This window comes from Rhinolophus sinicus, chromosome 17 (genome assembly GCF_057876585.1).
Source record: "Rhinolophus sinicus isolate RSI-liver-muscle chromosome 17, RSI-T2T, whole genome shotgun sequence".
In the NCBI taxonomy this organism is placed as follows: Eukaryota; Metazoa; Chordata; class Mammalia; order Chiroptera; family Rhinolophidae; genus Rhinolophus; species Rhinolophus sinicus.
In genome coordinates this window covers 159,039,270-159,067,086 of record NC_142517.1, presented here as the reverse complement: position 1 = coordinate 159,067,086, position 27,817 = coordinate 159,039,270, and the positions used below count along the sequence as shown (strand labels likewise).

General features: G+C 34.0%; 1 protein-coding gene across 3 annotated transcripts in view; it reads left to right on the top strand.

Moving 5' to 3' along the window:
• FASTKD1 (FASTK mitochondrial RNA regulator 1) overlaps positions 1-27,817 on the top strand; it is a 36,483-nt gene that overhangs the window by 2,232 nt on the left and 6,434 nt on the right. The window contains exons 2-10 of one of the 3 annotated variants that reach the window (XM_088794623.1): positions 1,270-1,391; positions 8,063-8,575; positions 10,976-11,044; positions 14,278-14,403; positions 15,173-15,571; positions 17,904-18,014; positions 18,961-19,092; positions 23,296-23,782; positions 25,956-26,070. In XM_088794623.1, coding sequence (XP_088650749.1) covers positions 8,241-8,575; positions 10,976-11,044; positions 14,278-14,403; positions 15,173-15,571; positions 17,904-18,014; positions 18,961-19,092; positions 23,296-23,782; positions 25,956-26,070 — 1,774 coding nt within the window. In that variant the 5' untranslated portion in view covers positions 1,270-1,391; positions 8,063-8,240. Of the gene's footprint in view, positions 1-1,269; positions 1,392-6,094; positions 6,283-8,062; positions 8,576-10,975; positions 11,045-14,277; positions 14,404-15,172; positions 15,572-17,903; positions 18,015-18,960; positions 19,093-23,295; positions 23,783-25,955; positions 26,071-27,817 lie in introns of those variants that run through there. The other 2 variants (XM_088794624.1, XM_088794625.1) reach the window with 2 other exon arrangements.

Genomic DNA, 27,817 nt, shown 5'->3' with positions numbered 1-27,817 from the left:
ATGAACTTGTTTCATTGATGTTGCTAATCTTTTTTGATATCTGAGGGATTATTTATAATGAATTTGTGCCAAGTGGACAAACAGTTAACCAAGTTTACTATTTGGAAGGCCTGAAAAAGCTGCGTGAAAAAGTTAGACCTGAACTTTTCGCCAACAATTCATGGCTCTTGCATCATGACAATGCACCAGCTCACATGATACTGTTTATGAGGGAGTTTTCAGCCAGTAAACAAATAACTGTATTGGAACACCCTCTCTACTCACCTGATATCGCCCCCATTGACTTCTTTATTTACCCGAAGATAAAGGAAATATTGAAGACATTTTGATGACATTCAGGATATCAAGGGTCATACGACGATAGCTCTGATGGCCATTCCAGAAAAAGAGTCCCAAAATTGCTTTGAAGGGTGGACTAGGTATTGGTGTCAGTGCATAGCTTCCCAAGGGGAGTACTTCCAAGGTGACTGTAGTGATATTCAGCAATGAGGTATGTAGTAGCACTTTTTCTAGGATGAGTTCGCGAACTTAATTGTCCTACCTCTTATGTTAAATAGGGCTTTAGGCAGAGGCCTATTAGCTAGATATCTCCCATGTTCCATTGTTTCTGAGTTGCCAAGCAAGAATGTTTCTGCCATGTACGTTCTGCTCTTCCTCAATTACCTGTAAGTTGCCCATCCTCACTTCTGAAATCTAGCATCCTTGTTCCTCTCCTTTTCTCCTTTGTCTAAAATGTCATATATATATCCTGTGTTGCCTCACTGTCTTTGGAATTTTCACGCTTATGTGAATTCCCCATGTACATGTATTAAAATTTGATTTTCTCCTGTTAATCTGTCTTTGTCAATTTGATTATTAGCCCAGCTAGAAGACCTTAGAAGGTGGGAGGAAAAGCATTAATTTTTTTAGCCCCACAGTGCTTATTAGATGTAATGTATATTATAAATGGTCAGATTTTAGGAGATTCTTGAAAGAAGTTTTGAAGCAGCATTACAAATGGCAATTCAAGGACTGGTGGCTGGTGCTGGCCATGACAAAGTTTTCACTGCTCTTTTCTTAGGAAGAATTGTTTTCTTAAATTGAGTTTGTCACTTTTTCTTAGTGTTAAAATATCGTTTTGTGAAATGTGGTTAGTTGTGGTTATAGAATGTGGTTAGTTGTTTTCTTTCTCTAGATGTCCTTACGTGGACAAATGAAAAATTGACATGCTTTGTTGGGTCCCAAATATGTTGAAATTTTACTGGTGTGTGAAATCTGAAACTTTTTCAGATTGCTTTGACATGGATGTATTGTTCCAAGAAGAAAGCTGTTGCAAGTAAAAGGAAGTGTTATCTCTATCAGTACTGCAACTTAAAGAACAAAGGATTTATTTCTCTCATAATAGACCTGAGGTGAGTGGGCCAAGTCAGAGAGCACAGCTCTTCTCCATATGTTCATTCAAGAACTTGAGTTCCTTCCATCATGTTATTCTAACCTACTCCAGAGCCTTGACATTGCATAATTAGAATGTGTTGCCTTGGGTTTTGGCTGGCAGAAACAGGAAGAAGAGGTAATGTCCTAAAGCCTAGACCAGGAACTAGCACATGCTACTTTGCTCTAATTCCATCAATGAGAACACAGCCAAACTCAATTATAAAGTTCTGGGAAATGTAATGTTGGCATATGTCCAGAAGGAAGACAAAAAGGTACTTTGGTGGAAAATTAACAGTCTGGGCCACATATCCCATTAAAAGATAATTGTTTGCGTACTTAGTTTGTGTGACCATTCTACACTGTGAGCAGACACAAGATTTGCTGTGATGTTGCTAGTGTTTTGAAATATGGTTAGTTTCCAGCACTCTTAGATGAGCTGTTACTTAAAGTCACTTTTAATAGCAGATGTAAAGACCAAAAAAGTTAGATTTACAATCATCAAGACGGGTTTTCAAAGGGTGACTTCAGTTAGCCCTTGACTTACTTTGCATGCCTTTTTTAAAGGTAGGATTTTAAAATTAGTTTAACGTATATTCATAAACCGTAGTATAGTTATAGGTTTCTTTGATACATTTTTACAAAGAGAGCATACAGGTCTAACATCCACTACATTAAGACATACAAGGTGGCCAGTTAGCTCAGTTGGTTAGAGCACGTTGCTACTAATACCAAGATTGCTGGTTCGATCCCCCATGGGCCACTTGGAGCTGCACCTGATGGTTCGATCCCCCATGGGCCACTTGGAGCTGCACCCTCCTTACAAAAAAAACGAGGTGGGGTCGGGGGAAGACATAGAGCAACGTCAGCATCCCAGGAAGCCTCCTTCATGCCCTTCCGTAATTCTACAACCTCAGCCTGCCAAAGATACCATGTTTGGCTGTGTATAATGTGCACTTTTTGGCCCAAATTTGTGAGGGAAAAATAAGGATGCATGTTATACATGGGTAGTACTAATTTCATATCTATATAAATGTTTTTAATTCTTTTATTTATGCTTAAGAGTTAAAACTGTAACTCTAGAAATCAATAACGATATCCCTATGCAAAATAATACCCTGGAATAGGATAATCAGTTTTGTTGAACTTACAATGAACTTGCAGTGACAAAGAGTTCTTGACCTTCTATGATGCGTAAATACTGTAAATTTGTTACTGGTACATAAAATTTCTTGTACCTTGTATCTGTTCTTGTGTTTTGTAATTATTTGTTACATAAAATTTCTTGTACCACAATATGTTAAAAAATAAATGCTAAAATTCTTTTATAATACAAAAAACAAGTACCTAAAAGTAAACAAATAAAAATTTGAATTAAAAAATTAAAGTGAATGATTTTTTCCTCCTGAACTTGTGGGCCCAAAACGTGGCTGCACATTATACATGGGAGTGCATTACACACGATAAAATACGGTAACCTCTATTCAGAATTACATCAGCTTGTATTAGTTTTATCTATTTTTGAATCTTGTGTAAATGGAATTGCGAATATGTATTTACTTGTGGCTGGCTTTGCTCAATGTTGTGTTTGTGAGATTATCAATATTACTGCATGCCACAATAGTTCTTTCTAATTTCTGAACAGTACTCCATTATATGGTTGTATTAGAATTCTCCAGAGAAATAGAACCAATAGCATATGTATATATAGGAAGATATTTAATACGAGGAATTGGCTCATGTGATTATGAAGGCTGAGAAGTCTCACTCTGCTGTCTGCAATCTGGAGACCCAGAAAAACTGGTGGTGTAATTTCAGTCCGAGTTTGAGAACCAGGGGAACTGACGGTGAAAATCCCAGTCCAAGGGCAAGAGAAGACCAGTGTCCTAGCTCAGTCAGGCAAGTAGAAGGCAAAAGGGACAAATTCCTCCTTCATGTGCCTTTTTGTTCTATTCAGATGCTCCATGGATTGGATGATGCCCATTTACATTGGGAGGGCAATGTACTTTACTAAATATACCAATTCAAATGTTAATCTCTTCAGAAACACCCTCAAAAACACACCTAAAAATAATGTTTAATCTGGGTAGTCCTTGGCCCAGTCAAGTTGACCTATAAAATTAACCGTCACAATGGGTATTGCACAATTTATTTTAGATGGATATTTGTGTTGAGTTTTAGCTATTACAAAGAAAGCTTCTATGAACGTTCTTGTATCTTGGAGCACATATATTTTGCATGTATGTTGGAAATACACCCAGGAATGGAATTGCTAGATCTTAGGGTATGGATAAGGTCAGCTTTGGTAGATACTGCCAAAGACTCTTCTGAAGTGCTTGTATAATACTATTATTGTATATGCCTTTTGATTCCAGTATTGGTGAGAGCTCTCATTTACAAATAATAGAAACCCCGTTTGAACTAGCTTAGGTAACATTGGGAATGTATTGGTTCATGAAACAAAACTGTGTGGTTTTGTTTGGACAGTGTGGTAGTTTTAAAATATGGCCATACATTCTTTAATGTGATTTTCTCCTAATGAATAAGGCAGAGTGACAGTATGTGATTTTGGAGACCAAGTCATAAAAGTCACTTTGATTTCCTTCTTGCTGTGTCTCTTGGATCATTCACTCTAGGAGAAATCAGCTGCTGTGTCATGAAGACACTCAAGCAGACTATGGAGAGGCCCAGTGGCAAGAAACAGGCTTCCTGGCAAAAGCCAGAGAGGAGCTGAGACCCGTTGCCAACAGCCATATGAATGAGTTATTTGGAAGCAATCCTCTAGCCCCAGTCAAGGCTTCAGATGAGTGCAGGCCTTGTTAACAGCTGACTTCAATCACATGAGAAACTAAGCCAGAACCACTCAGCTAAGCAATTTTAGAATTTTTCTCCCACAGAAACCGTGGAATAATAAATGTTTTAAGTCACTAAGTTTTTGGATGATTTAGTACACAGCAATGGATAACTCATACAGAGAAGAAAGAATAGTCAGAATATCATGGAACTTTTTCTCTCTTGTCTAGTTCTACTTACCTGTTTTTTGGCTTCGTTCTCTAGACTGACTTCTTCAAGAGGTTGTCTCATATATTAATAATCTGAGTCTTTGCCAGCTCCAATTATAAAATGCCAGTCTTTGATTAGCATTGCAGTGACAGCCCCCAAATTTGTGCTCCCACTTATATGGTGAAGGGTGTCACTGGGAAATGTCTGTCCTGCTAGTTGTCCTCTTGCACCTGAGTAAAGATATGTGAATACTTCTCATCAGTGGAACGCGTGTGAAAAAGATGTGTATTACATCCAGGCCAACATGTTTTTGAAGTGGTATGCCTTCTCCATGTCCTCTCTGTTTTTGTCAGCTGGATCCAGAGGGTTTAAAGCCCCTGGTGGATTATGGAGGAAGCCTAGTTCACTGAATTTCTGTGTGGAGAAAAGTCCTCCACTGACCAGGGATAACCATACTGGAATGTGATGTAATTGAGAAATCACATTTTTCTTCCAACGCCTGCAAACCACTATTCTACTTTCTGTTTCTATGAATTTGACTACTCTAGGTACCTCATATAAGTGGAATCCTACAAATTGTTTTTTTGTGTGTGTGTCTGGCTTATTTCACTTAGCATAGTGTTTCAGGGTTCGTCCATGTTGTAGCAAGTGTCAGAATTTCCTTCATTTTTAAGGTTGAATATAATTCTATTGTATGTATATATGACATTTGCTTTATCAATTCATGTGTTGATGGACACTTAGGTTGCCTCCACCTTTTAGCTATTGTAAATAATGCTGCTATGAACATTGCTGTACAAATACCTGTTCAGATTTCTGCTTTCAATTTGTTTGAGTATATTCCCAGGAGTAGAATTGCTAGATTACATGATAATTTTTTGAGGAGCCACTATACTGTTTTCCACATGGCTGCAGTATTTTACATTCCCACTAGTCATATACAAGCGTTTTGATTTCTCCATATCCTTGCCAACATTTGTTATTTTCTGATTTTTTTGATAATAGCCACCCTATTGGGTGTGAAGTGGTGTCTTGTAATTTTGATTTGAATTTCTCCAATAATTAGTGATGTTAAGCATTTTTTTCATATGCCTATAGTTTTGTAGAAGTCTATTCAAGTTATTTGCCCATTAAAAATATTTTTGTCATTAGTTGTAGAAGTTCTTTATATATTCTGGATATAAATCCCTTATTAGACATATCATTTGCAGATGTTTTTTCCTTCTGCCTTCTAAAATTTATTAAGATATTCAATAATAGAATTACCCTGGTTCCTCACAGCATCCGATGTGGAGAAAAACCCCTTTTAAACCTCCCCCAGTCACTTAACACAAGGCTGAATACTATAATAAATTCTTTCTAACACCTTCTTAATTTATCACCCCTGGGGGTGTGTTCTGTTTCATTGCAACCAGTCAGTAACCCCAACTTTGTTTAACTATAGGTGTATTTCTGGTGGTCTTTGACTGAGGGGCATTGACACAGGTCACGCTCAGTTCCATCCCAATAGTAAGAAACAAAATTCCACATGTGTCTTCCATGTTTACGTTTTCAAATTTCATTTTTCTAAATATTAATTTTTATTGTATATTATAAAAATGTTAGTCTTACATGGACTGTGATAAAACCTTAGGTAGCTGAGAAACACTAACCTACACGACTGGCAACTTCGACAGTTAAAATGTACTGCCCCTGCCTCTCTCAATGAGAAACTACAATGCCCAGAATTCCTCCCAAATGCGTAAGCGACGTCTATTCCGCTGACTTCGCCGCGACGTCCTCTGGGGCATGTAGTGCGTGCCTTCTGCCTTGCACGCTGTACTGCCCGGCGTTTTTTCCTGGTTTGGGGTCGGTACCACCGGAGGAAAGGTGATATCTCTCGAGAAAAGGCTAAAAACTGGGATTTGAAAGAGGGGGGCGCGACACAACCGAACCTGTTGCGTTCTTTGCTGGGAATAACCTTGGTTATTTGCTGGGAATAACCAGCCTTCGCTGGAATCCTGAAAAGTTTCAGAACGTGGCGGCAGAATTTTTTTTTTTTTTTTACGCCATCAGCAGGTTTTCAGGCCCGGGATGCAGGGTTCAGCTGAGAAAACCCGAGCCTCTCGGGTATTGGATTGTTCCCGAGCGCGGAGCACGAGAGCAGGGCTGAGCCCACTCCTGGTCCGCATCTAGAGAGACCACATATACAAGGTCAACGCTACTGTTGTGCTCGGAGCGGACGATGCCTGTCATTTGCAAAGGGTGTCACTGTTTAATCTGCACTATACCTGTTCAGAGCTGGTACCTACCCCTCAATTTTAGTCCCAAGGCCCCTCCTTTGGTTAAATGTCTTCCCCAGGGTCCTTAGCTGGGGACTTGACACCTTGGTATTCTGAAAGTTGAGTTGCTTCCATTTTCAGATGGATAGGACAGGAGAATCTTGAAGATAATTTTGTGCAGATTTTTCTGTGTATGTGTGTGACCCAGGTCGCTTTGGGTCAGGTTGCTGTACTGGTTGGCACAGAGTAGTCAATGCTGTGTCATCGGTGTTTCTTGTGAGGTTGGCATAGCGGAGTGGAGTCTAAGGCGTACTTTTAGTGTTGGTTTGTTGCTGTAAAGAGACTGTTCAAGTTGAGAGTCGAAATAACTGGGTGGTTGTTCCAGCTTCGCTAGTAGTAGAGTAGTTTTTTAAATCTTTTTGAACTTAGCTTTTGTTATCCAAAAAATGCAAACGATAATATCTATCTGGAAGGTTAGTTCAGAGAATCTAATGGGATAATATATCTTAAAAGTTGTTCGTAAAATGTTGCAGAAGTAGTAGATATGATTTTAGTCCCATCTTTTTAAACCATTGTTTCTCAACTAGAAATATAAACATAATATATATTTTTAAACAAATTATTTTTCATAAATTGGTTCATATATTGCCTCACAATGTCTTTGTTACATTACTTGATTTCTTCATATTTTCTGATTGGACCTTTAATCGTCTTGCTTATTGGTTGAAACCTATCTAAGGTCAGTAGTAACTAAATCGTTTGAGTTATTTTGGAGCTCCAAGAGAAGGAAGCAAGAAATTATCCAGAAAGCAAATAAACCAGAGACTTATCCTTCTGAAAATTTTTTTTTATTGTGGCCCTGAATTAATGGCTACTGTTTGTAGAAACTTTAAAGCTGATAATATTTATTTATTGTAAACGGTTTTACTCTTTTATTTAAAAAGACAGTTCTGAATTTAGGATTTTTTTCCCCTTCTGCTTTTATGGTGAAATTTGACAACTTTATGTAAATGTTAGATGTAACAAACATTTTTAAAAGTCCATTAATTTTAAAATTATAGTTGACATACAATATTATATTACTTTCAGGTGTAAAACGTAGTGTTTGACATTTATACCTTAAGTGATCACCTTGATAAGTTTAGTATCCATCTGTCGCGGTTCAAAGTTATTATGATATTATTGACTGTATTCCCTAACAAACATTTTTTAAGTGGGGTGAAGAAAGAAGCCACTTTCTTGGACATTTAGTTTTGGATCAGATCTACTATCTGGTTCAGACTAAGACCAAGATCGCTAGTTAATGCAGAAAAAGCTTGTTACTTTATTTGAATGTTAGAATTAATTTGGTAATAAAAGTATAATGATGTTAAACCAATTCTTTACAGAAGCTGCTAATTGGAATGGGATTTGGAGTCATCAGAATGAAAGCAAAAAGTATGAAGGAAAAACCGTTATTTTTATACCAGCATATGGCACCTGGCCACTAGTTTTAAATTTTCTTTACCCAAGAAAATTTGTGATGTAAATGAAAATATACCCTTTTTCTAGACACTGTTAACAAATATGCTTCGCTTAAGAGCTATTTGTCTATTTCCTTGGAGACTGTTTCCTTTTCGACCCTTCAGTTGTGAACCATTAATTAGCCAGATGGATAAGTGTACAGACGAAGAACAAGTATTTGATTTTATTGAAAAAAACAAAGCCGTACTTTCAGAAAAGCAAGTGGGATGTGCATTTAATGTACTTTGGCAGTTTCAAAAGCAGAAGACCAGCTTGTTAAAAAGTGTTGAATATATCAGAGACCACCCCCAATTTCTTACTCTTTATAATTTGACTACAAGTAAAGTGGAATTCATGAATGACGATACCCTGGTGAATGTGTTGTACATCACACAACAGTAAGTAATGTATTTTTAGATTTTACAGAAATGATTATAGTTTGTTTTTGTATTTTAATTTTCTAAATATCTCTTTAAAATGAAAAACTTTTTTTCTGTAAATTTACTGACCATCTAATATTTTTAAGATGTTTAGAAGATATTCTTTGATTGTGGTAGTATTTTCATAATATTTGTATATCCAAACATCACATTGTACAACCTAAATATATACAATTTATATTTGTTAATCATACCTCAATAAATCTGGAAAAAACATTAAAAAAGGAAAGAAGTTTTACCTTGTTTGCAAGGGAATCCAGCCTTCGGAAGAACGTGGCTCCCTAATAAAGGATTCAGCAGTTATATAAAAGGAGAAAAGCACATAAAAGTTACAATTAGTCTGTTTCTTAGTCTCATTAACGGAAAAACAGCAGTTTTCTTACATGATTATCCAACATGCAGGGGCAATTTAAGTAGCTATAGATGTCAGCATTGCACAATGCAGAGATGCAGTTGTTTTGTTAGAGAGTCAGCATACAGAAGGGGGCTTGAGGCTTTACTTATTTTGGGGATTGATGTTAGACTAACAAAGAGTGGCTCCCCATTTTTCTGGTGGTCTTCCTCATATTCCAAAGTTTTTTTCTGAATACTATAATAAGTTAATGAAGAAAATATGTAATGATAACAGGCAAGACACCTGTTTTTGTTTTCTAGTGGCCATGTTATTTTGGAGAATGCTGAACCAGACAAAAATTAAACATCTTTATTGCAGGACTCTTCGGAGCCATTAATATGCCAGTGTATATTGTGAATTTCTAAATCGGGGCATTTTCCAAACTTATACAACCACAAAACATCATGCTGAACACCTCACAAGACTGATGTATGTCAGGCTCAGATGGAGAAATGCTGCTTCGTAATGATTTACCTAAAAGCTGCATTTTTATGTTACCCTCCTAAGTCATATTTTAATAAGGAAAGGATTTTAAGAGTGGAATATAATTTTGTTTTCGAGTTTTTTTAAATAAGATATAGTTTGATTTTGCTTCATGACTAAATCCAAAAGATTTTGACTTTTAGGAGACAAAATAATACAGCCTTAACATTATAAACATGTTGAAATTGGTTTAAAAGAGAGACTTTTATACATACAGTATATAGTATATGTGGCTTAATTATGTATGTAAAATATGCATTGTTAGTGAAGGTATACTGGAACAGGAACTCTTAGGTGCTGCTGGTGGTATAATATAGATCATTAATTTTAAAAATACCCTTAGACCCAATAATTTTGCATCTAAGATTATCCTGAGAGTAATCCAAGACACATATATAAATACAGGTAACCCCTGTATAACACAGTTGTTAGGTTCCTAAAAAATGCCATGTTATGCAAATCTGTGTTATAGGAAACAAAGAACTAGTACAAAAAAGGGGTTAGGTTCCAAAAAGTGAAAAAAACATACTATTTTATTTTTATAGTTAAGAGAAATGTCTTTATTAAAGCAATTTTCACCAAAAGTATAACATATTAATATGTATTAAACAATGTTTCATTCGTCATCACTACTAAGCTTTTATTACGTTTCGTGTTGTTTGGAGATTTCTCTAATTCTTAAACCGTGTTTAAGTGAAACCATGTTCTAGGATAGCATGTTGTATGAGGGTTTCCCCCGATTCTTGAACCGTGTTATAGAAATGCTGTGTTATACGGAAGTTACCTGTATTCTTGTACATGGATATTCATCCCAGCATTGTTTATAATATTGAAAAACTAAAATTCGAATAGTAGATGGATGTTTAACCAAACGATATTATAGTTGCTCAATTGAATATTATACAATCGTTAAAAATAATGTTTTGAAGAATATGTAATGACTTAGCAAATGCCCACAATATAATGTTAACTTACTGAAAAGGGCAGGATATGGAAATGTAAAGGAAATATATGTATATTTCATATGTGTGTAGAAAAAAAATAACTGGAGAGAAATGTTCCAAATTAATGATGGTGGCTATTTATGAATAGCAGTTATAAATGATTTTTATTACCATATTAAATTTTTCTTTATTTTACAAACTTTCTCCTATAGAAATATTTTTATAGTCAGAGCAAAGTGATATGTTGTGCGCACTTTTAATATGAAATGCATCTTTGAGCATTTTAATTGTTCGTTGGAGGGCATTGAAATGAACATACAAAAGGATGAGAGGGACATGAGATAAAGTATGAATGTTTATTAGATTGTATTCAAGAAATCAGAATACTGAAGTGGGAGTGGACCAAAAATAAGGACTCACTGTGTAAGAGTATAATAACTTGAGGTTTACTTTTGCATTATAATTCTTACTACATGTGTTTTTAATGATTTAAAGATGCATATGTATGGAAAGTTATTTTCTCTTGTTTTTATGGAGGTTTGCTATTGAGGCCCATGACCCACTAGTTGAAGCACTAGTTACAGAAGCATGGAGAAGACTGGAAAGGCAAGTACTTTGGGTTCTTCATCTATAATCAGGGTTATCTTTTTCAGGGTTAGCACAGTGAAATATTGTAGGAAAAGAGTGGAGTGTGTTTTTTCCTTAAGAGGGAGAACAGTATTTCAGATGTTCCCTCTTTAAGAGTAGGGAATGTAGTGTGCTTTTTGACATTTATAATTGCCTATCTCTCCTTTATGGAGAGGCAGTGAACAGAGCTCACAGGTGACTTAGAAGCTTTCAGGTCCATTGTTGTGAATAGTATCAATTCAGATCTGTTTCCTAAACTATACAGCTATTTTCAACATGTTGTTGTAATTGATAATCAGCTAAAAAAATGTGAAATTTGTTCTTGGTATTCTTAATGAGTAGTGAGAAATCGATGTTATTTATACTAATATAAGAGTATATGAGAAGCTCTCCATTTATAAGACAGCTGAGGTAATAACAATTCATTTTGGTAAATCTTCAGCTAAGTTCTGAAAACTTTGAATTTTGAAACCTAGAAATTCCGGATAGCCAAGGTCCATTAATGGAATAAAGCAAATGTTAGTGAAGAGAGGAAAAATCTAGGTGGGAAAGAGACAGGAAAATTTTTAAAAAACCACAGAACAACTCACCCTCTAAACCAATAGTAACCTAGAGCAGAAAGGAGACGATGGACTAAGATAAAGAAAAAACAACAGGCTATTTATTTGTAGATAGGGCGGAGCAGGCATTCCCGTATTATGCTTTTTTATAGCATATTGCTTTTTAAAGCCAAAACCATGATACATTCTTAGAGTTGTAGTCATATATGAGGGAGCTCTGTAGGCCTTTATTATAGGGGCTGGATTACATCAAAGGGGACTGAACAGTTCTCTGGGGTTAGAAATTCTACCTTCTAAATTGTGATTTTAGTTAATATCATTATCCAAATGCATCTGTCTTTTCATCCTTCATTTTTGGATTCTCTTTACCTATAACTATCCTTTATTGAGAGTAAAGAGAATAATCTTAACTGCTTTTGTGAGCAATCTAAACTACTGGATCTTTGTGGTTAAATTTGGTCATTGTTGATGATAACTCAACACTTTATTTTTCTTCAAAGCAGCATTAAGTGTTATGTATACTGAACAGCTTGAACAAATCTGTTGTAAAATACATGTTTTTTAAAAATTTTGCTTTTACTATATACTAAGTAATTAAATTATAGACGTACAGTTGTACTTCCCAGTGAATCAAATGTTGCTTTTTAATTTTACTTCCTTTCAAAGTAGCTCAGAAGATAATGACTTTGTTCTATATGGAGATTTTTATTTGTAGCAGTACTTTTATTTTTTTATAATACAAAGTTGTAAAAAATTTAAAAACCCTAATTTGTGTTTCATCTATAGCCTTTCTAAGAGAGTCATAAAATAAGTGTTAATTTCTGAATTTTTATAGTTGCTGTGCCCTATGATTTAATTTTTTGTTACTCCAATAGCTATTAATCAGTGATTTTGTTAAATTGTCTGTGAATTTGTGTTACATTAATATAATTTGTAATGATTCAAATAAGATGGATTATGTATTAGTACTATATAATGGATCATAACGAGGAAAATTAGCATATATTTGAAATTCAAATAGAAGACTTTAAACATTTATAAAAGTAGAGAGATTAGTTTAGTGAACTCCCATGTACCCATCATCCAGCTTCAACAATTACGAACCTATAGCAGTCTTGTTTTATCTAAATCCTTCCCATTCCCTCCCTACCCCATATTTTATTTTACTTTTTATAATTGTTTTACATATTTTTCAATTACAGTTGACGTACAATATTATATTAGTTTCATGTGTACAACATAGTGGTTAAACATTTATATAACTTACGAAGTGATCATCCCAATAAATCTAGTACCTGTCTGACACAATACATAATTACAATATTATTGACTATATTCCTTGTGCTGTACTTTATATTCCCATGACTATTTTGTAACTACCAATTTGTACTTCTTAATATCTTTGCCCTTTTCACCCCCCTCCCAGCTGGCAGCCATCAGAATGTTCTCTTTATCTATCTTCAGTATATTTTAAATTGTTATGTCATTTTATCTGTAAATACCTCAGTATATTTCTGAGAGATAAGCACTCTTTTAAAAGAATGTATTATCACAGTGCCATTATTGTACCTATAAAAATGAATAATAATTCCTTAATATCACCTAATAACTGGTTTTGTTCAAATTTCCTTCATTGCTCTATAAAGGTCTTTTTATCGGTGGTTTATTTAAATCAGTATCCAAACAAGGTTCACACGTTACCTTTGATTGATTTGTCTCGTGTTTCTCTTTCCTTGTAAGTAAACATTTGGTTGAAGAATATCATATAAAATTAAACCAATCATAAATGTACAGCTTGATAAATTTTCACATACTGATCACTTCTGTGTAACAGCACTGAGATCAAGAAACAGAACATTATTTCCCCAAAGTTCTCTTTATGTGCTCTTCCAGTCATGTCCCCTCATCCCAAGAAGTAGTAACCACTATCTTGACTTCTTATATGTTAGTTTTGTTTTTATAGAAGTGGAATCCTATAGTATATACTCTTATATCTAGTTTAGTTTGTTCAATATGTTCTAAAGATTTATCCATAATGTTGCATGATTCAATTGTTCTTTGTTTTGTGGTATTTTGTGGTGTGATATTCTATAAATATGTGCAAGTTATTTATTCATTGTGCTCTTAATGCACATTTACATTGTTTGCAGTTTTTTGCTATCACATGTTTTGCTGCTGTGAACTTCGTTATGCTTATCTTTTAGTGAATTCTAAGTCTTAGAATCTATAATAGTTCTCCTTCCCTCCCTTTCATCTATCCATTTACTTATTGAAGGAATTGGGTCATTTCTTTCTTATAGAAAAATTCTGAAGTTTTTCACAGCACAGTTGTAGTAGTGGTTGTTTTGCTTATTAATATACAACCTGGAGTCGAAATTGTTCTGGCACCTTAAAAAATAAGTAAATGCTTCAAATAATTTTGAGTAATTTTTCCCTTTTTAAAATCTTCTGATAGAATCTGAGTTTTTAACTATTAGCATGGATTACTTTTATAATAAGTAATCAACATTTTAGAAAAATTCATTTCAAATTAGTAATGTATTAGTAATACAGTATTAGTATTTTTGATTCCTTTTTATTTTACAACTATTTTTTATGTGTTTTAAGTGAAAGTAAATACTAATAATCTCTTTTGTATATTTCCTTTAATAGGTTTGATATTCATGTGCTATCAAAATTTTCCACATGCCTAGCAGATCAACACTTACATTTTAGTCCATTAATGGGAAAAATAGCTGATATTGTAAATAGGAAGTTGGAAACCATACAGGACTTAAGGTAAATTTATTTAGGGGCCTTGTGTTGTGGTGGAAAGATCCTGGGTGTTGGATACTCATACACTTAGATTTGTCACTTCCTAGCTATGTTACTTTTAACTTGGAAAGTTTACTAACCTCATTTATAAAATAGGGATAGTAGTCTGTCTACTTTGCAATGTTGCTCTGGGAATTTGACATAAAGTATTGAAAGTATAACTATATTGTTGAGATCTGAGAAAGGTTTGAGGTTTTACCTTACTTGCGAGCTGACAAGTTTGCCTGCCACCCTCATGACCTCATCTAACCTTAATTACCTCCCTACAGGCCCTGTCTCCAGATATAGTCATACTGTAGATGAGGCTTTAACATGAATTTTGAGGGTTCATAATTCAGTCCATAACATATACCAGTGTTCATAGATGCATTGGTCACAATAGCCAAAAAATTTGGAAACAACCTAAATGTCTGTTGACAGACGAATTGACCATCAAAATGTGGTATATATCTGCAGTGGAATATTATTCAGCCTTAAAAAGGAAGGAAATTCTGATACATGCTACAACATGGATGAGCCTTAAAGACATTATGCTACGTGACATAAGACATTCACAAAGGGAAACTATTCTTTTAGTTTTAGAATTGTTCATTATTCTTAAATAACGTAAATATCTTTACATCTTTTTTCCTTTTTCAGGTCCTTGTCTGTTTTGAAACTATTCTTTTAGTTTTAGAATTGTTCATTATTCTTAAATAACGTAAATATCTTTACATCTTTTTTCCTTTTTCAGGTCCTTGTCTGTTTTGATGGTCAGCATATCTTCTTTAATATCACAACGTTTTCAAGAACAATTAGTGAAAAAAACAGAACTTCTTTTTGACTCCATAGATTCTTCCCAGGTCAACATTGCAAGAAGAATAGTACAATTTCTTCGAAATATTAAGTATTGTTATTACCCCCTATTAGAAAGGTGTAATAAAATATTCTTAAGCCATGCAAACCACCTTGATTTGGAGTCCATCAGTAAAATACTTAGTCTGTACCACTTTCTACAGTTTCATAGTTTTGAATTTGTTTTAATGGCTAAAAAGAGGCTAACTGAAATGATTCCTCTAATTGATCACCCTGCTAGCTTTGTAAAATTGTTTATAGCATTGGGACCCACTGCAGGACCTGAAGAAAAGAAACAGTAAGTTCAGCTAAAAATGTTTTACTTGTTGAGAATACATGGATCCTTTAAGCTTAGATTTTGCAGTTCTGGAAGGCACAAAAATCAACCCATTCAACCATGGAATGGAAAGTAATCTCATATGCTCTGCTCCTTGATTCTTTCTCTAATTATTCTAATTTACTCCTCAGACTCTGCAATATAGTTTATACAGTCTACTGTATTCTAAAAGGGGGCCAGTAACCCTCTGGTGGTGGCCAGCACAGCAATTGATGAAGGAGAACACCATTTAAGTGTTTTTATTCTACTTTTCTAGGCCTTGTGACTGACTTTTACACAGGCATAAGACTCCCGCACCCTCGGTATAGGGTGTGGACTATTTAGAATTATAGTAGTAGTTCACAGCTTACCATTTTTGCTTTGTTGTCTTCACATTCATGATCAAAAGCATTTATTATGCAAATGGGCATATATTCTCATGTCAGGTTTGAGTGAATTTGATCTGTCTCCTGTCTGTTAAGAATTTTTAGGGGTGGCCAGTTAGCTCAGCTGGTTAGAGCGTGGTGCTGATAACACCAAGGTTGCTGGTTCGAATCCCACCTGGGCCACTGTGAGCTGTGCCCTCCTTAAAGAAAGAATTTTCAGTATTGCCAGATATTGATGTAGCTAGAAATATTTGGGATATAAAGATGAGCAAATACTAAATACATGATTATTGATAGCAAAACGATAAGTACTATTAGTGGATCAGTTAAGCAGGGGTTCAGGAGTTGCATAATAGAGGTATTTACATCATTTTTCTTAGCCAAAACTTCATGGAGAGTTTTAATTAAGAGTCCTTTGAATTATATATGAAGAAATTTAAGGATACATTTTAAGAGACTGTATCAAGATGAGAACAAGATGATGATTTAAAAAACTTTTATTGGAATCTTTCTCTTTTTCTTGTCACCAAGCACTGTTTAAATCTCATATGCTAAAGGAGTATAAAAGTTGAACTTAACTGGGTCCCACCTTTCAAGGATTTTATATGTCAACTGGGAGGATAGAAATAATAATTGAAATAATGTAAATACTATGACACTGCAATATAGTTTATGAATAAATACTCAAATTAGTGATATTGATAGTAAGTGCCATGGGCAGAGAGAATAGAGAAAAATGTGGACTAAAGTACCGTATTTTTCCTTGTATAATGTGCACTTTTTTGCTCAAATTTGTGAGGGAAAAATATGGATGCGCATTATACATGGGTAGTATTAATTCCGTATCTATATAAATGTTTTAATTCTTTTATTTATGTTTATAAGTTAAAAGTGTAACTAGAAATCAATAATGATATCCGTATGCAAAATACGGATCCTGGAAAACGATAATCAGTTTTGTTGCACTTGGGGCAAACTTCCAACTTTGGAGACTTCTTGGCCTTATTTCTTGGTACCTTGTATCTGTTCTTGTGTTTTGTAATTATTTGTTACATAAAATCTCTTGTACCATGTACAATGTTAAAAAATAAATGCTAAAATTCGTTTATGATACAAAAAGCAAGTACCCAAATATAAACAAATAAAAATTTGAATTGAAAAATTAAAAGATTTTTCCCCCTGAAAGTTTGGGCCAAAAATGTGGGTGCACATTATTCATAGGAGCGCATTATACATGGCAAAACACGGTATTTGGGAAAAGCTATGAGAAGCTGGGTTTGAAATGTTTGATAAGGTTAATGAAAAGGATGATGTGGAGTAGTGTGAATAGAAAATTAGTTTATCCTGTTACTCTCAGATTTCATGTTTTGGGTTTGTCTTCTAAATTATTCTAAAAGACACTTATATTTTGATACTCTTATTACTGCATGATGGATGGTTTCAAAATGGACTGTCTTTGTAAATTTTCAGTTTATAGTGTTACAGCAAGCATTTAGTACATAAGATTTTTGTTTAATGTGCAGATATATTGATTTCCTGATCAAATCTTAATTTAAAAAATTGGGATATTGTTAAAATGTCAGTTGTTAATTCTTTAGCTCTCTAGTACTGAATAACTTCAGCGAACCATTGTATTTTATAACCATTGTAATCTTATTTTGAAAAATGAATTAAAAAACCTTTTATGTATATTTTTAAGAGACAGTTTAGATTTTACTGAGACCTTCATTGCTTTGAAAAACTTTTTTATTTGATAATATTTTATATTCCCCAATTATGTGGAGAGAAAATTGAAATTATATATTTGAATTAAGTTTTTGTTCATATTATTTCTTTCCTATTTGTCACCTAAGAACTGTTATTTTAAAATTGTTTTTATAAGCTAATTGTCAGTTTTTCAACATAAAAACATTTTTCTTTGCTTCTAGACTTGAATCATCTATATTATTGATGTCAGAAGAGTTGACCAGCCAGCAAGCTTTGGCAGTGATGGGAGCAATGGAAGAGATGGAAAGCAGAAATTCACGTTTGATTAAAAAGTAGTCCTTCCTGAAATTTATGGTGTTAAGTTTAGTTGTCATTCATAAGTAGCTATGTTTTTGAGGGAAAATTACGATTTTTTTCTATAATATAGCTGTTGCTTTTGAAGAAATGAGGAATTAACACTTAAGGTATTGTTTATTTCCTAAATAGTTTGTTTTTTAAAAATAGAGATTCTAAAATTGTTTATAGCGTTTTTCATTTCATTTGCTACTGTTGTTATTCTTAAACAGAGCATCATAATCTAGGAAAGTGGAGATTATAGAGCAGGACCCTACTTTTTAAAAGGACATTTATTGCAAAACAGTTGACATCTTTGTGAACTTGAATCGTTTCACACCACAGTTGTTACCTTGAACTCAAACTACCATGCTGTATATTGACTTTTTTGTTAATTTGAGATTTAACAAGGAAAAAAATACATGGTACAGATTATACATATGTACATAATTTTTTATTATCTGTTATCCCTTTTAAAAAATATTTCCTTTGCCCTTTTTCCTCCAACTTACTCCCTGTTAGCATTGTCCATTGCCTTTAAGTATCTCTGTTAGAGGGCCAGTGGATTTAAGGAAGAAAATTAAATCAGTTTTGCTAATTGTTAGTAGCTTTTGGTAAAGATTTTCTTGGAATGAGGGTGTGGGATTTGATGGCTGTTCTGTGAGGTTTTTTTATTTGGGAAGTAAAACTATGCTTTTCTGTCTTTTTACTATTGATAATTAAATATTATTTCATTTACACTTCATTGATAGCTCTTACTTATTCTATTTTAATTGTTACATTTCTATCGTCATCTTGAGGTAGTTCTTCAAGAACAGAAAACCTTATCTCATTGCTGTTTGTCTCGCACAGAGCTTGTCTGGCATGAAAAAGCTTCTCAGTAAATGTTTAATAAATAAATGAATGAACTGATTATAATACATGTTTTATCTTTATTCTTTTTAGAATTGCTTCAATTCTGCATAAGCATTTGGATGACTATAAACCAATCGAGTTATTGAAGATAACACAAGCATTGACTTTTTTACATTACCGAAGTAAAGAGCTTTTTGTGAAACTCAGAGAAGTATTGCTTAGGTAAGATTAAAGTAAAGGTGAAAAATAATTGCAAAAACCACAATTACTTTTGCACCCAGCTAATAGAAGTAGTTATTTAATCTTTCATTTTATAATCTAATCTTTCAATTTATAACCTTGTTTTATATAATTATGTATAGAGTTGTTGGAACTGTTGGAGGAAGAATTGGACAGCTTATTATTACAAATGTTAAGACACTTATTTTTCCCCATACCCATTCTGCCAATTAAGCTTGGTATACTTTGAAATGGAAATGAGGCCAGTTGGGTATGATTTCCCTATGGCATGAATAACAATAAAAGCCAAGTCATTCTTTCCTGCAGAAATAGAATACGAAAACAGTGGAGCTGATGAAGAAGGCCAAACTCCATTTGGGAGAACCATATTTAGGGGCCTTCAGTTTGCTTATTTGTGCATTTTAAGGCATATTACATTTTTTAATTTGTAATTTTTAAAATAAAATATATGAGGGTAATGATAATGAAAAGATATTTTTATGCAGAATTCTCCCTCTGTAATTAAAACTTCTCTGCTTTTCTATGGAGGTAGCATTCATATTTCAACTAAGAAGTTAATTCAATTTTTCATTGACTTTCATTACACTAAAATGGAATTTTCCATTAAAAATTTTTATTTTAAAGATTAGAATAATGACTGAATGAAATTAGAACCAGATGAATCGTTTTCCCTTCCATTTTCCCATACTAGTTTGATTTCTTACTGTGATTTCTGAAAGACCAGGCATGGGGCTCTATGCTATATTCAAAAGATTGGCATACAGTTGAAAATGATCATTATTTTGACAAAGTGATACGCCATTATGGTTAAGAAGGATTTGAGCTGAGGAATATGAGGTGGCACTTTATCAGATGAGAATTTAGCATAGTAGGTATGTATAAGAAAGTTCACACTTTTCTTGAAATAACTTTCTTATATATGCAGCATTATTGTTTCTTCACCTTTTCCGTATTTAGCATGGACTTTCACATAGCCTCTGAATGAAGAATTTCATGCTTTAAATTATATTATCATAATCTGGCCCAGAGACATGATTTATTTGGCCAGCACAGTGCTTTTTAAAAAAATTAAATGACACAATACTGTTTGCATATAGGTGTGTTAACAGAAAAATAAGACAGGAGTGGGAGCATCAAAGGGGATTTCACTTTACCTATGTTTTATTTCCTTTATAAAAAGACTTGAAGCAAATATGACAGTGTTGAAGTTTAGTAGTTGTCAGTAGAAAGAGCCCCTATATATCTCTAGTTTAAAATTTTATCAAAAATTAGTTGGGAGATGTTACATAAAATCAGAGGGGCTTATGCTTCAGGATTATCTTCTCCCACTCAGTACAGATTGTGTGAAAGAACACAATGTAATCTAAGTAAACCAATTCACCTAAGTATTTACATAAATAGCTCCAGAAACCATTTGGGAAACCCAGGGAGTTCATGTACTGGAATAACATGGTTTTCTTCATTTGAACGTACTGAAATACAATCTACATAAAATACACGTATCCACTCCTCATAACCCTGCTCCCTCACCCCCAACCCAGGTTAACTACTATCCTTTTAACTGCATGGGTTAGTTTTGCCTGTTTTGTCTGGCTTCTTTTGCTCAGTATCATGTATATGAGATTTACCTATGTTTTTGTTGTATTCTCATAAGAATGTAACAAACATTTTTTTTTACTCATTCTACTGTTGATAGGTATTTGATTTATTTCCAGTTTGGGGCTGTTATAAATAGTTCTGTTATGAATATCCTCGTACATATATTTTAGTGGACATATGTATGCATTTCTGTGGATATTTACCAAGAAGTATGATTGTTGGTTCATAGGTTATACATATGTTTATCTCCAGCAGATCCTGCTAAACAGTTTTCTGAAGTGGCTGGACCAGTTTATATTCCCACTAGCAGAATGTGAGCATTCCTGTTGCTCCACATCCTCACCAACCCTAGGTGTTCTTTTATTGTCTAATTTTAGTCATGCGGGTGGATATATGGTAGTACTGTAAATAAATACATGCGTATGTAAATTTTGGAATTTGAGGAAGAATCACAAGGAATAACATCAGTTGCAGGTTGGATAGATTTTGTCTGTTGGGGTTATTTTTTTTTTTTATTGCGGAATATTGGGGAACAGTGTGTTTCTCTAGGACCCATCAGCTCCAAGTCAAGTTGTTGTCCTTCAATCTAGTTGTGGAGGGTGCAGCTCAGCTCCAAGTCCAGTTGCCGTTTTCAATCCTTAGTTGCAGGCCACCATCCCATGTGGGAATTGAACTGTCAACCCTGTTAAGAGCTCGCGCTTTAACCAGCTGAGCCATCTGGTGCCTCTGGGGTTTATTTTTAGACAACTATGAGAAGATTAGCAAATATTGAGAGTTCTGTCCTTGGGTCAATTCTGGAAACTGATACAGCTTTTGGGGGCTTTCGTTTCTTTATACAATGTGTTAATTTTTCGTGGTTATTAGAATAAAATATTCATTTAGTACTTATTGAGAACTTAATTTGTGTCAGGTACTGGGCCAAATACTATATATAAATTATTTTGAGATCTTTTTGTGGTTCATAAATGTGACGATTTGTGGTATTCATGCTATTTATTTCTCCCACTTAACTTTATCAGCATTTCCCCACATGATTTAGAACTATTTGTAAATGTTTTTAATGACTAGATATTAGCCAACGTATGACTACCATAATTCACTTAACTATTCTCCATCATTGGGTATTTAGATTGTTTTCAAATTTTAGCCCCATTAAAAATATGGTGAATAACATATACATTTTCCCTGCATTTTCGATTATTTTCTTAGGTTACTTTCGTCAACAGGGATTGATCATATCAAATGATATAATTAGTTTTAAATTTCTTGAGCTGTACTGCTAAATTACTTTTCAGAAAGGTTATACTAACTTTTAAAGTTTACATGAGGGTGCCTGTATCAATGCACCCTTGCTAACGTTGAATATAATGATTATTTCAATGTATTAATTTAATATTTTAAAAAGTTACTCAATTTTGTTTTAATTTATATTGAAAGAGATTTGACTATCTCTTTCACTACTTCTAAACCTGAAGATTCTTTAAAAGCTCCTAGTGTTTTATTTGTATTTTAAAAACTGCTGTCCTGATGAAAGGACTCTTAACTGTGGGGGTTTGGAAAAGGAGGAGTAGAGAATGGATTTAATTATATGTCCTGTGTTTTCTGGTTTTTTTTTAAGGTTGGACTTCTTATATAGCAGAAATAAGACAGGAACTAATAAAATTGAGTGATCACTGTATGCCAGGGCCTATACTAGGTCATACCAACTTCTGACAGGTCGTATCAAAAATTCAGCCCAGGGGCCTGCCCGGTGGCTCAGGTGGTTAGAGCTCCGTGCTCCTAACTCCAAAGGCTGCTGGTTCGATTCCCACATGGGCCCAGTGGACTCTCAACCACAAGGTTGCCAGTTCAATTCCTCGAGTCCCGCAAGGGATGGTGGGCAGCGCCCCCTGCAACTAAGATTGAACACGGCACCTTGAGCTGAGATGCCGCTGAACTCCCGGATGGCTCAGTTGGTTGGAGCGTGGGCTCTCAACCACAAGGTCCCCGTTGGACTCCCGCAAGGGATGGTGGGCTGTGCCCCCTGCAACCAGCAACGGCAACGGCAACTGTACCTGGAGCTGAGCCGCGCCCTCCACAACTAAGACTGAAAGGACAACAACTTGAAGCTGAATGGCACCCTCCACAACTAGGATTGAAAGGACAACAACTTGACTTGGAAAACAAAAAAAAAGTCCTGGAAGTACATACTCTTCCCTAATAAAGTCCTGTTCCCCTTCCCCAATAAAATCTTTAAAAATATATATATATATAAAAAAAAAATCAGCCCAAATTCTGTCTCTAGCAACAGTACTGGAAAGAAACATTGTTCTGACACTGACCTTTTGTTTTCCAGAGACTATGGTTTTATTTTTGCATTATAAAATTTAGGATGTGCTTTAGATTATCTTAAGGCTTCCCTTTGTAACTCCTGTGGACCTGTCATCTTTGAATTAGTTAACCCTTCTTAAAATAAATTAACTTTATGTTAAGACTACAACACCTATTAATTATAATAATAATAACATTCATATTTTAATAATTATATGCATTGTATTTTGTTGCTGATGTATTAATTTTGTTCTTTTTACTTCCCCCCCTCTACAGTCATTTGAAAATTAGTGTCAAATCTAGTGAGATATCTCTCCTGGTCTATGCTATTTCCATGCTTCCGTCTCCTCACCTAGATGAAGTGGTGATATCTCGAATTGAAGCAGTTTTACCACAGTGTGACCTAAATGACCTGAATAGTTTTGCCACATCTGTTTTAAGATGGATTCAGTATGATTACATGTATCTGGAGAGTACTACTGGAAAGCAGCTGAAACTACTTCAAAAATTAGATCACTATGGTCATCAGAGACTACAAAAATGCAACAATTTGAATCTGTTATGGGAAGAACTTAAATCTTTAAAAGGAGACTGGTTTGTCGAGTCACTTCTGGAAGAAACAATTGCTACTTTGCAGTGTTTGATGGATGAAATTAATTACGTAAATGTTGCGGGAATTTCATCTTTTATTGCTAGAATGAACTACCTCAATACTTTGATACTTGATAGGATAGCCTCAGTGGTCCTTCAGCAGATTGAAAAGGTGAAATGGAAATGTCACAGTTTTATATAGTCAACTTCTAAAAGCATAAATGTTTATCATACGTACTTTGAGAACTTGACTGGAATTTGAAGTTTAAAAATTAAACTCTAGTTTCTGGTTCAGCAGTTTGTTGTTCCTCCTCCTAAAGTTTCTTTGTTCAGCATTGCAGATTTGAGCAGATTAGCAGTCATCTTTTCATTCTTGCAGTATTGTTAAGATCAATAGTCAAAATTCATTGACTAGAAGGAAATATTTAAAACAATACTGATTATATAAAGATAGAGTGTGAATGATTTTTTCCCTTTTTATTTTCTGTAATCCTACTTTTACTATTTAAGAACAACTACATTCATGAAACTAATATAAAATCATATTGAATGTCAAATATAATTAAAAGTATATATGGTCATAGGATGTGTAGTACAGCATAGGGAATATAGTTAGTGGTATTGTAACAGCTCTGTACGAAGTCAGATGGGTAGTAGACTTGTTGGGGTTATCACCTTGTGAGGTGCGTAAATGTCTAATCACTGTGTTTTGTACACCTGAAACTAATAATTAAGAAAATAATATATGTACCTCCCCCCAAACAAAATAAAAACTACCATATTCAAAAGTGTGAAAATCAAAAAAATTTTAAGATATCCACTGACTTTAGTACAGTTGACCCTTGAACAATGTGGCAGTTATTATTAAATCCACATATAACTTTGACTCCCCAAAAACTTACCTACTAATAGCCTACTGTTGACCCGAAGCCTTACTGGTAACAAACAGTTGACTAACACATATTTTGTATGTTTTGAGGTCTGACAATTAAGTTCACGAACTTTTGCAAGGATGTTGCTAACCTTTTTTGATATCAGAGGGATTACTTATTATGAATTTGTACCAACTGGACAAACAGTTAACCAGGTTTACTATTTAGAAGTGCTAAAAAGGCTGTGAAAAAGTTAGATGACCTGAACTTTTCGCCAACAATTCATGGCTCTTGCATCACGACAATGCACCAGCTCCCACGGTACTGTCTGTGACAGAATTTTTAGCCAGTCAACAAATAAATGTATTAGAACACCTGCTCTACTTACCTGATCTCGCCCCCCAATGACTTCTTTCTGCATCTGAAGATAAAGGAAATATTGAAAGGAAGGCATTTTGATGGCATTCAGGACATCAAGGGTAATACGACGGTAGCTCTGATGGCCATTCCAGAAAAAGAGTCCCAAAATTGCTTTGAAGGGTGGACTAGGCACTTGTGTCCGTGCATAGCTTCCCGAGGGGAGTACTTCGAAGGTGACTGTAGTGATAGTCAGCAATAAGGTATGTAGCACTTTTTCTAGGATGAGTTTGCGAACTTAATTGTCTGACCTCATATCTATATTATATATTGTATTCTTACAATCAAGTAAGCTAGAGAAAAGAAAATCTTATTGAGAGGATCCTAAGGAAGAGAAAATACATTTACAGTAATTACTGAAAAAAATTGCATGTAAGCAGACCTATGGAATTCAAACCTATTTTGTTGAAGTGTCTACTGTATTCTTAAATTGTCAGTGTATCTTTTTACAAATTTGTTTCTGGAACGTACTTATAAAATGCTGCTTTTGGGATTAAATGAGAAGAAACTCACAAAATGTATATATACAAGGGTAAGGCTTTTACTTAGTGTTTCCCACTAATGAAAAAAAAGTCTGTCTTACTTGTTTAGCATATTGCTTGGCAGTCATTAAATATTAGATGAATGAGTAAATAATGAAATTTAAAAATGAATGAATAAAAGAAAAACAAATTCTGATTATAAACTCCCTTAATTACCTTATATGATGTATCTACAAAATGCACTGATGACATGGAAATTAATGATACTATTTCCTATTCACTTTAATGACTGATGTATTTCTGGAACAGGATTTTATACCTAACAAAATTAATTTGTGGATAGTCTGATTTACTTTTTCTTAACACTTAGAGTTGCTAGAAATTAGTGGTGGGACTAAATAGATCATAGCAGGGTCGGAAAATTAGTAAATAGTGATACATTTGTCATTTAACTGTAGGCATGTTCATTTAACTTTATAGGTATGTTAGAAAAAGACTTCTCTAAAATAATAATTAGGTTAAAATGTGTTTTACTGAAGTTTAAACTATAACATTTTTGTTCTCTTATATATAGATCCATCCTTTTGCAGTCCTTGCTATTATTCTTCCATTCAGCATCTTGAATTATGATCCACCTCAAAGGGATGAATTTTTCGGAACCTGCATTCAACACCTTAATTCTTACTTAAGTAGGTATATTGTTTGGTACTACATTGAATGAGTAGGTGGGAGTACACTGTTGCAGATATTCCTCATTTAAAGGGTAACCATAATAGCTGTGAGTTCTATACCGAAAAGAAATGTTTCTATCCATTTTTGAAACTTTATTATTATGAAAAATGTCAAACTTACGGATAAAATGAAAAGAACCAAGAAGGGACACCTGAATACTCAGTGAGTAGATTCAAATAATTGTTAACATTTTATCCTATTTGCTTTGCTTTACTGTTTGTGCCTCTTGCTCTATTTTTTCTGATCCATTTCAAAGTAAGTTGTAGACATTGTGACCCTTCACCTCTTAAATACTCAGGCATACACCTTCTTAAGAGCAATGACCTCCTATATCACCACAATTCTGTTGTCACACCTAAGAAAATTAATAATCTTCTAATATAAACACAATTCATGTGTAAATGTCCTTCATTATTTCCAAAATACTGTGTAGTGTGGTTATTTTGGACCCAGAATTCAATCAAGTTTCACTCATTGTGTTTTGTAGTTATCTTTTGTGGTCTCTTATAGTCTAGAATGTTCTTGGTTTTTTGTTTTGTTTTTTGCTTGATTTCGATTTGGGGGAAAAGTTTTTTTTTTTTTTTTTTACAACTTTTTGTTACCATAGCTTGCAAATACACAGAAGAATTGAAAGAACAATATAACAAACATCTATATACTATATACTCACAATCAAGTTTTTGATTAATGATTAACATTTTATCACATTTACTGTGTGTGTATGATGAAACATTTGAAGTGTTAGCCCTAAATAGGTTATAAGGAAGTAAAGTATCACACTTAAGAAAATGAACGAGTACCATATACTACCATAATCAAAATTTTCCAAATCTCACCAGATTGTCTTTTATAAGTTTTTTTCAAAGCAACCAACATTGAATTGTTACGTCACTTTCTCCCTATCTTTTTTTGTCTTGGCATTTGTCTTTTTATAAAAGAGATTGGCTATTTGTTGTGGATCACGCACGTTCTGGATTTGTGTGATTGCTTTCTATTAAAACCTTGCTCCTCCATCTCCAGTATTTCTTGTAAACTAGAACTTAGTTATAGATGCTTAATTAGATTCAGATTAAACATTTTTAGCAAAAATGCCTTGTATGTGGTGCTGTGTACCTAATATTTGTATCACATGTGGAGATACATAATATCTGATTGTTTCTGTCAATTTTAATAGTTAAGCTGGTACAAGATCACTATAAATACATTGATTATATCAGTATCATGCTCATAGACTTTGCTACACTTTCGTGGGATCTATAAGCCAGATAGTGTCTAACCATGTCTGGTACTGCTGTGTCTGCTAATAGACAAGTAAAATGGGACTGTAAAACGTCCATGTTTATGTGTAAGTGTATGCATATGTGACATTCACATATACCCCTTTTTAGTACTTACTACAACTATATGTAGAAAGATGAGACTTGAAACAGACTTGAAATTGAGACTTGAAATGGAGTGTGCTCTCCGGGTTGTTTAGTCATGTTTCAACAACCAGAAGGAAATGAAAGTACATGTCCTCCCATATTTTCTAAATAGAGGCTTATATATTACAATTTTTTTTAAAAAAATTAAATGTATGAGAAAAATGTTGAAATGTACAGCTTTAATTTTTTTTTTTTTCTAAGATTTACTGAGAATGTTTGGAAAATGTTGGAGACCTTTTGAGTACAATTTAACATAACTCATGGAGTAATTTATTTTGAA